This window comes from Folsomia candida, unplaced genomic scaffold (genome assembly GCF_002217175.1).
Source record: "Folsomia candida strain VU population unplaced genomic scaffold, ASM221717v1 Fcan01_Sc029, whole genome shotgun sequence".
Lineage (NCBI taxonomy): Eukaryota > Metazoa > Arthropoda > Collembola > Entomobryomorpha > Isotomidae > Folsomia > Folsomia candida.
In genome coordinates, this window is record NW_019091221.1 from 253,220 (window position 1) to 263,181 (window position 9,962).

Genomic DNA, 9,962 nt, shown 5'->3' on the forward strand with positions numbered 1-9,962 from the left:
AACTTGAAAGATATTAATTGATAGTACGCACTTCATGTTTGCATGGAAGCACTTTTTTCACTTGGTTGTGACATTTTACTTCATCCACGGATAAATGACATACGTCCATTTGTTCATGCCCACACGGCAGACTTTTTATGATTTGTGTCTTACATCGAATTTCAGTCTCATCCTCGTGACATTTTAATCCCTTTGTATGTCGGCAGGGTAGCAATTTAACCTCTTCGACTTGACATTTAAATTCGTCTGCGTTGATGTAGCAAGCCATTTGTGAAATCGCAGAGTGAAATCGTATCGACAAGGAGTGCAAGGCATGATATGACAACGATCCCTGCATGGATGTGCTTCATCCTCAGGACGTGTTTTTTCACAGTTTTCCAAACATTTGAAATTTGTGTGTGAAGGATCCTCGATATGACACACGTATGTACATTTATGGTTACAAAGTTGAAGGTCGGATTCGCAAAGGCGAGTACACCCTCCTCGTGGCGCACGGGTGTGAAAGTCGACTCCCCTCGAAATTTTTTCAACAGTTCCGTGATTCCTGCAAATGATGGGAAGTCCGTCTCCCAACCTGCCTGGACCCAGCTTCTCTTTAATTTGCGGCCAAATCTTGCTACCTTGCGAGAGCATATCCATATTTCCAGCGATATACATTCCTAGCCTGGTATATAAAATAGAAAAAAAAATATGGTTGCAAAGTTAGATAGCACAGTAAAATTCGGAATTACTTGGCTCTCGATAGTGCGACACAGACTCGATTTTCCACCTTTAAAAATCCTACTGCTCCATCTTCATTACTTCGTACGAGGGAGAGTAGAATTATGTCATTTTCTTCCCCTTGGAAATTATCCACGCACGTTATCCTCACCCCAGAGGTTGCATCCATTCCTCGAAACTTTCCCTTTAAGAGAAACATTTGACCTGTGTATGTGGCTAGCACTGTTATCTGCGAAGGGGAATATCCCTGATGGATGAGATATCTGCAAAGTCCGAATAAATAGTCGGCTTCGAATTCGTTGGACTTGCTCATAGAATCTGCTTCCTGTCAAAATCAGAAAAATGCTGAATATTCATAAAACTTTGGTTTTTAATTATTTTAGCTTACGCAATTTTCCAGTTCTTTGTGCGAGATGAAAAACATGTTTTGTGTCATGCCAAGAATATCGGGATAACTAAGGACAGATGTTGCGTCAGTAAGTTCTGGATAGATTGTTCCACTAACAAGATCGGCTATCTCTGGACGCATTCTGTGTTGTTCCTGATAAAGTGATAATAAACCGTAGTAACGTTAGAAGTAGCTCACCCTGTCATAATTATTTAGACAGAAGTTAGCACTGAAGGTGCAAAATAAGCCGACAAAATAGATCATGACTCTTATACATTCTTGCACCGATGGTGCAATACAAACGGGAAAATATATAAAATGTCGGAATTACTTTCATTTAACTTTAGACCAAATGTGCTGAATAACCGCAAGTATAAAATTTATATATTTTAGCGTCAATGGTGCAGAATAATGGAGCAAATAGATTAGAATAGAATTTTCAAATATTTTTGCATTAATGGTGCAGGATAATCGAACAAATAGAACAGAATTCTGACATGATTTTTGGGGGGAAATAGATGGCCCACTTGTTACGCATCATTGATTTTTGGGGGGAAATAAATGGCCCACTTGTTACCCATCATTGATTTTTTGGGGGAAATAGATGACCCAATTGTTACGCATCATTTTTAATAACCAATTGCTCGGTACTAACGGTGCTACTTATTCCATAATTATAGTCCTATCTCGATCTATTTGCTGAATTAACTTGCACCATTTGCGCTCGGATTGTTCTATACCAATGGTGGGGCTAAACAAGTCTATAATGGACAAGGGGATTTTTAATCAGCATCAATTGATGCAAAAAACTCGTCAACGGACGGACGGACGGACGGACGGACGGACGGACAGACAAGAGGAATTCAATAGGTCCCGTGCTATGCAGGGTGAGCTAATAACGGATTAGTACAGAAAAATTCATGGCAGACAAGCTAGTAAAGGGATACTTTTAATTTGTACGACTGCAATTTATTGCTGATCATCCGCTCAAATAAGGACACATCCAGGTTATATTTTTTGACAGCTCATATACTGTGGTACTTGGTTTCAATTGATGATGGTCTCCTACGTGGAAAGAGGAAAGATGTAAACCTGATCACGCAATTTCAAAAATCAAATTAATTGTCATTCCTTAAAATTACCAATCAGGATTAGATGTCGGCAACTTTTTGTGAGACGTGTGACAATGTGAGACTCTTGAACTTCTGCTGCCTCTTCTACGATAACTACAATTTTTAAAATAATAACATGATTATCTTAACCCTAATTTATAATAAAATGAAATATACATATTTATTCGAACCAATTTTTGAATTCAAATTTTGCAGGATATCATAATTCTTTGCAGCCCCAGTTGTCGTCATTCCAACCACCTTGCAATGCTTTAAAATCTGACTGTCACCGTATTTCCGAATTTGTGCTGACCTCCGCTCAGCTATAATCAGCTCGGGTTCAAGTTCTTTGCGGCGTTCGTTTAGCAGCTCTTTGGACCGCTCAATTACTACTAGATATGCTTCCCATCTGCACGATCAAATGGATTAACGACTATAATCTATTAAAGAGGTTAAAGAAATTTCTTTACCGAGATATGACTGATGGGAATATTTTCCGCCATGGCTTCTGGGAACCCCACATTTCCTTAAGCGTCTCGTGTACTGCTTCCTTGTCAATTTTCATGCCTCTTAGACGAGGTAGTATATTTTGCAATAGGTTGATACGATTTTCGTTCAGCACTTGACGCATTCTTATAAACTGAATCGTTTGATCATTAACTTCTTGATCAGTCCCGGTGTTTATTTGAATGTTATACTTTTCTAAAGCTGTCGTCAATTCTGCTTCAAGCTTTGACCTCCTCTTTTTGCAATCCATCAATGACAGGTTGTCAAGGAAAGTTAATACATGCGGATCTCCATGTTTATTGCTGGGGATGAATTCGCGTCTCTCGTAGTCATCTACCATTCGGGTTGACAGCAACTCTTCGAGATCGTAGTCTTCTTTTTCAAGTTGATCGTCCTCCTCGACCTCTAATTTCACCAAAATTCGAAACCATGTTATAACATTATGTAGATATTACTTACAAAACAACTTACAGTCTGGGGTTTTCTTGGGCAACTTTGAATTCGGATTTCTACCAAACCAAGAATTAACCAGTGCCGTAGCATCAAAGTTTCCGTGTGAGAGTAATGCATCATTAAATTCGAAGAATTCTAGTGATTCCAATAACCCCCATAAGCACGGAGGAAATTCAGGACGTACTGAGTCCCATACTGCGAGATACCGAAAATCCACAATTCCTGCAAGAAACATGGAATGAATTCATGTAAGCCCAGCGAAACTCTAGTCGACGCAGTGGACACAGTGGCCGTGGCCATGAGAGCACAGAATCTCCGTTGTGAACTACGGACGACCGCACTAGCCGTTGTCCCCATGGATAAATGCAGCTTAGCTGCCCTTTATATGGTAATCTCTCCCGTTTCACTTCCGTTGAACGCAGACTTTTCAAAATATAGTATAGATTCGAATAAATAATAAAATTTAGAAAACCTTTCATTTCTTTAAGTGCGTTGTACTGTTCCTTTAGATAATCGACTTGACATCCCAAATTTTGTACCGCCTGACGGGCTTCGGTACGTAGATCATACTCCGCCTGGGATTCACGCCAACCACCACGGTTTCTGACATTGGACAACTCGAATTCTTTAAGTTTTTCAGACTTGCTTCTGCTTCCTAGACGAACAATACTAGTAGTGCAATCGCGTACAAATTCTCGTGTTTTCTTTTTGCCTTGTTGCTCTAATATTTCTGTAATTCCTTCAAGGAATTGGTCCAAAGCGTGATTTGTGTAACAAACGACAACTATTGGTCCAATTTTCTCGGAATGTGCTGATTTTTGAGACATCCATAGGTCATGATTTTTGAGCAATGTTTCCGCTATTTTCAACCCTATTAGATACACGGAGAACTCAAAATGAAATAAAGTGTGCTGGAAAAATTTAAAAATTTTTTCTACCTAAATGATTACACTACCTAAATAAGTTTTTCCTGTTCCCGGAGGTCCTTCAATAATGACAAATTCCTTCATTATGGCCGCTTGGAAGCCGGCATATTGATTTTCGTCCAAACCTAAAGTATCCCCAGATGGCCAGTCGGTTTCAATTAATGGATTAATCGTCATGATTCCTTCTTCCTCTTCCTTTGGAGGATGATTTATTTTAAGCAATTTTGTCAGCAGGTCTGCTATGTAATCGTCCTCTTCCCTGGAATAAACCAATTTCAGCGGTTTCAACTCTTCGTCTAATGGATTGTCGAGTTCATCAGGCTTGTCTTACTTGGATGGGATAACTAGTTTCATTTTCTTTTGTTCATTGTCAGTCTCATTATTTGCTAGATATCTTGGAGCCAAAATTTCAGAGCTAGCATCAACCAAAAATTTTGCCATGGGAAAGTCCCCCAATTCCAAATTCTGTAGGGTTTTCAGGACATATCTGTTGCAGAAAAATGGATATTTCAACCCGTACTGTAATTATATCATTTTTTTACCATGCTTCTAATTTACCGGTAAGCTTCAAAATAAACTTCACTCTCTATCAGCATAAAATTATCTGTGTCATTGTAACTTGGTGGGTCTCCCTCTGGAATGAATGATAGTTCCCCAGACTTCTTCAATTTGTCAGCATCTCGTATCCCAACAACACCGAATGAACCAGTTTTAAACGCATCCTTCGTGAGGACCAACAACGAACCGGGGAGGAGACGTTTGGATCGGTCCCATTTTACCTTACGAGTAAATTTTTCAGGCAAACGGAGCCAGAAATGGGTCACCCCGCGTAGCAATTCTGATCCAAGAATTTGCACATTGTTGTATATTCGGATGGATCCTAGCGGCATTTTTTTCCGTCCTTGAGAATATTCCATTCTAAAATTTAACTCACGTTATTAATGTAAGACACAATAACTATATAATTTAAATATGTGGAATACTGTAACTACCACATTTGTTCTTAGTTTGCCGTGGTAAAAATTGGTTCCGCCAAATTCAAATTTATTATTATTCTAAATATTGTGGTAAGCAATCTTTGAATACTACAACATTTGGTCCTAATTTGTCGCTAAATGGTCAAATTCAAATTTATTATCATCCAATAGCATGAAAATTAAATAAACCGTGATAATTTTTTTTAATTTGGCAGAAATTTTTACCGGCGACAAATTGAAACCAGCGTGGCATAGCATACTAGTAAATCCGCACGGTAACGATTTTGTATCCTTATTTTAATTGTATAACATTTTGTATAAGCTTTAATTGTCTTACGGATGTCGCAAAAATTCTTGAACGCCTGATCGTAACGGTGAGACGAAATCTTCTCTCATGAGACGGAATTGAATATCCAGATAGTCCAGGGGACTCGCGTACGCACCGCGGGTTTTGTTCCGCCGAAGGAAGACGTCCTCTCGACGTTCCCGCATGAGTTCTTGCATGGAGGGGACGATCGTCATTTCTCGATAGTTACAGGGTGGTTCCATATCGTCCAAATACTTCCATTGTTCTTCCGTAGACCCGCGCCTAAAATACACGAAGTAAAATAATAAAATAAAATACGGTCAGTTTCGCGAAAACCCTTTCGGCTAAAATGTTTTGCAGAATTATGGCCAATAGGCATTTACAGATGTTTATATATCTGTAAATGCCTTTTGGCGAAAAACTTTTCAACCAAATATGACAGTAATTTCCCCATTCGGTACTTTCATATTTTTGTACCAGTTTTTTTACCACTTTTTTACCACTGTCGCCGATTGGTCTGAAGGCGACCAAACAATGGTCGCCAAACTGGCGCTCAATAAAAATAATGGGAGCAATTTTTTATAGCAAAATATGTATATACATATCGCAGCTATGTAAAGTTTACATTATAAATATACCTTTCATACTAAATTCAGACACGTTGACATTCGGGGTGTGTATTCATCACGGGTTCTTATTGTTAGTAACAAAATAAAGTTCTCAAAATTGTATGTGTTTGTCTACATACTTCGCAAAATATGAATATATCTTTCATGACATACTTAACTATATTGCGATGGGAACATACAAATTCTTAATGAATATCCCCATCAAGTTATTAAGTAGCGTCAGCTACTAATTGTGATCATTTTGTCCGTCCGTCTGTCTGTCCGTAAGCAGGATATCTCCAGAACGAGTCAACATAATCAAACCCCATTTTCCGCATTGTGCATCTAATTTTTATTTCTCGGTCGATTTCGGAAATTGGGTCAATCGGACCACACCCAACGGTGTCAGGGGGTGTGGTCCAAATTAAATTTAACTTTAATTTTCATATGGGGTATCATTTTAAAGGAAATTTCACCACGAATTCAATGGCGTCAAAATGTTTGACCTTATGACCGTGCCGACGAGGTCACAGGTCAAAAGATACATAATTGTCATATGGGGTGTCATTTTAAAGACAATTTGACCGAGATTTTGAAGACGCTGATATTTTTGACCTCATGACCTTGCGGACGAGGTCAAGGGTCAACAAAATAGATAATTGTTATATGGGGTGTCACTTTAAAGGAAATTTGACAACGATTGTGATTACGTTAATATTGTTGACCTCATGACCTTGAGGTCAAGGGTCACAAATAAATGATTGTCTGATACGGTGACACTTTAAAGGAAATTTCGATCGTTCTGACGCTACTTTTTTATATTCGTTTGCAAGGGTTTATTTGTACAATTAAATGTACAAAATTCATTTGCAATTACATATATTCAAAAAATTCTAGCGTAGAGTGTCTAGAACTTATCATAAAACCAATTTAAATAAATACAAGGAATTTATCCATACCTAGTTTTGAGTACTTGTTTCACCTCTTCTCTCTTAGATAACGTATCCAGCTGCAACATAAGCTCTTTCAAAGGCACTTCAAATTCCGCCACGGAAGGATCCACACCTTTAATCGCCATCACCAATCCGTACGCCGCAGTAAGAACTGTATTCTTTAAAAAATCCCGAGCACTTTCAGGCATCCGTTTTGTCGTGAAGGAACAAAAGTTAAAAACGTCTTGAATAAATCCCTTCGTTGTGGTGTCAAGTCCTCTGCAAATTAATAATTTAATCGTACATAAATACAATAATTTAAGAATAAATAAGCCGTCATAAACGCACATAAGGAAGTAGCTTCAGACCACTTCACCGCAACCACTTCCACAACATAGCGAAAATACTAAATTTCCAATAATTTTATCTATAAACTCAATTTCAGTGAAAATCTCATTTTCCGCAGACCACACCCCCTCACGCTAAGGGGTGTGGCACAACGCGGGAACACTCGATTTCACTCTATTTCATCCATAAATCTAATCGCACTAAAGATCTCATTTCGCCCCGACCACACCCCCTGGCGCCAGTGGCGGTGTTCCGACTGGCCCCAAAAGCTGATAGCATCCTCCCCCTGGGGTGATATGTAAGATGCCACAAACCGATTTTGATTATCTCGATCCGTTCTCCCGTTATCCTTCTGACTGACGGACGGGCAGACAGACAGACAGATGGACAAAGTCTTCGCATAAAGTAGCTACTTAAAAAGATTTTCAAAAATTTATTTTTCGTAATTCTAATTTACTTACGTTTCACTATTTTTCTCCGAAATTGTACCCCGCTCAGAACTCGCATCAAATCCAGAAATTAACAAATCTCCCAATTTTTGTCGAATTTTATCCAGAAACTTTTGTGCGTTCAAGGTGGCCACGATAATCGTGGTTTGATCCGAGGTAAGAAGAACTTGTTCCGAGCAGACTTTTCGCCCCAGAAGGAACATCACCATTCTTAGGAGAAGACCATCATCCCCCACCCGACGGGTGGAAATTATGGGATCCGATTCTAAAAACTTGGTCCATTCCTCCCCTTCCCTTGCGCTGGTCATGATGCACTTGTCGCTATCTTTTTCCAGGAGGAGGCCTTCCACCCATCGGAATCCCAGGATGAGACGCCTGCTAAAATATTGGTTTAATAAACCGTAGTAACGTTAGAAGTAGCTCACCCTGTAATAATGATATGGTTATAACTTGCCCCAAAGGTGCAGAGAAATGCAACAAAATAGATACATAATTTTTTGCAATTATGCACCAATGGTGCAGAACAATTAAACAAAATATATTAATAATTATTATGCATCGAGAAGAGTCCAAAAATTGTGCATCACTGGTGCACAAAATTGTATGATCATTTCTCCCGGATATTCTGCACTATTGGTGCGTTTTGCATCCCTTCCCCCAATTATTTCGCATCATTTTGTGTTCACGATTGTTAGATATCAATGGTCCTATTAACTTGTTAAAAAATTTGATTCGGTTTGTTTAGTACCAATGGTGCGCCTAACGTATCCAATAATGGTCAAGGGGCTGTTTAATCACGTTATCTTCTCGTTTAAGCATCAATTGATGCAAAAAACTCGTTAACAGACAGACAGACGGACAAGAGGAATTCAATAGCTCTCATGCTACGCAGGGCGAGCTAATAAGGGTATTCAATATAAGTTGGCATGCTCGCAAAATATTTTGGCAACTTATGTCAATAGGGCAGGGAGATGGATACATTTTCCCAAGCAATTTCTCCAGCCAAAAATTTAAAATTAAAATTAAATTATTAAATTTAAATTTTCGAAGTTTGTCATGTTACAAATTTACAGATTCGCAAAAGTTTAAGAATGCCAACTCGTATTGAATACCCCCATTACTTAATATTTTTTGTATTTTTTCCTACCTGTTATTTTGGTACGTCACATCTCGATTCCGAACCGTCACGTCTCCATTTTTACCATCAGATGGAACATCTATGCGTTTCCGTGGAGTAGAAAATGATGGTCCGTCCCTCTCCGGATCTGTATTCGGTCTTCCCCTGCCAAATCCTCCGGTTCCCCGCCCCCTCCCCCTGGATCCTCCTCTATCACCCCAAGAATGTGATGAGGACGGTGATTGCGGATTTCTTGAAACCCACGACGACCTCCCTCTTGACCCTTGACCCCGAATAGAATGGTCATTCTGCTCCTGTTTTTGGGCAGCACCACGCCGACGTTGTGGAGGCACGTAGGCATCTTCCGACATTGTTTTTTAATTACTCAATTAATTTCGTATCGAAACACTTGAAAAGTATTAAAACGTCCAATTCAAACCAAACGTTTATCACTACTAACTAATGCTTAAAACGTAATAAATATTTCAGCACAATTTAATTTTAAGCGAAACGTTTATCTGTTTTCCCCATAGTTCTTCTTATCTGGAGAACTGCACGATAACAGGGACACATGTACTGATTATGGGGTCCATTATACATAGCATAAAACTCATACCGACTCTGAGGATCAGTTAGTCGGATAGGGAGCGTTCATATATTACGTCGTCACTTTACTAGGCGGGTGGTTCTCTTCCCATCTTTCCCATATTAAAACGCCCTATCTCTTAATGCATATATATATACATATATTGGGTGGGTGTGTATTTACATAGGTGCTAAAATTGAGAATTCTTGATAACGTAATATATGGATGACCCCCATGTATGTATGTATGTATTTTATTACGCTAAACACGTAGTTTAGAACAGTGCAGTGCCAAGATTCTGCTCACATATTATCTACAAGTGCTGATAAAATATTTATTATGCATACGTATACAACGTAGTTCAAATCAGCCTTCACTCTCTGCCCGGACCGCTGTATCTCCAGTCCGACCAGAATGCCATAAGACTTTTAACTATGTGGAACTGCGTACCGCGACGTTCACATAAGGCGTCATCAAAAAGCGACTTAAAAGTACAAGCTCAAAATTATTTTTTTTCGATATGTGTCTAACA

General features: G+C 39.0%; 1 protein-coding gene across 1 annotated transcript; it reads right to left on the reverse strand.

Annotated features, from left to right (window-relative positions):
• Window positions 1–2,119: 2,119 nt before the first annotated feature.
• On the reverse strand, window positions 2,120–9,343 carry LOC110860064. The gene is made up of 13 exons (XM_035859989.1): window positions 8,875–9,343; window positions 7,740–8,105; window positions 6,958–7,209; window positions 5,421–5,672; window positions 4,665–5,024; window positions 4,438–4,593; window positions 4,136–4,365; window positions 3,653–4,051; window positions 3,199–3,402; window positions 2,691–3,132; window positions 2,412–2,629; window positions 2,251–2,334; window positions 2,120–2,173 (listed from the first exon to the last, which is right to left on the reverse strand). Coding segments are annotated over exons 1-10 (2,562 nt in total). The 5' UTR covers window positions 9,216–9,343; the 3' UTR covers window positions 2,120–2,173; window positions 2,251–2,334; window positions 2,412–2,629; window positions 2,691–3,130.
• Window positions 9,344–9,962: the final 619 nt, after the last annotated feature.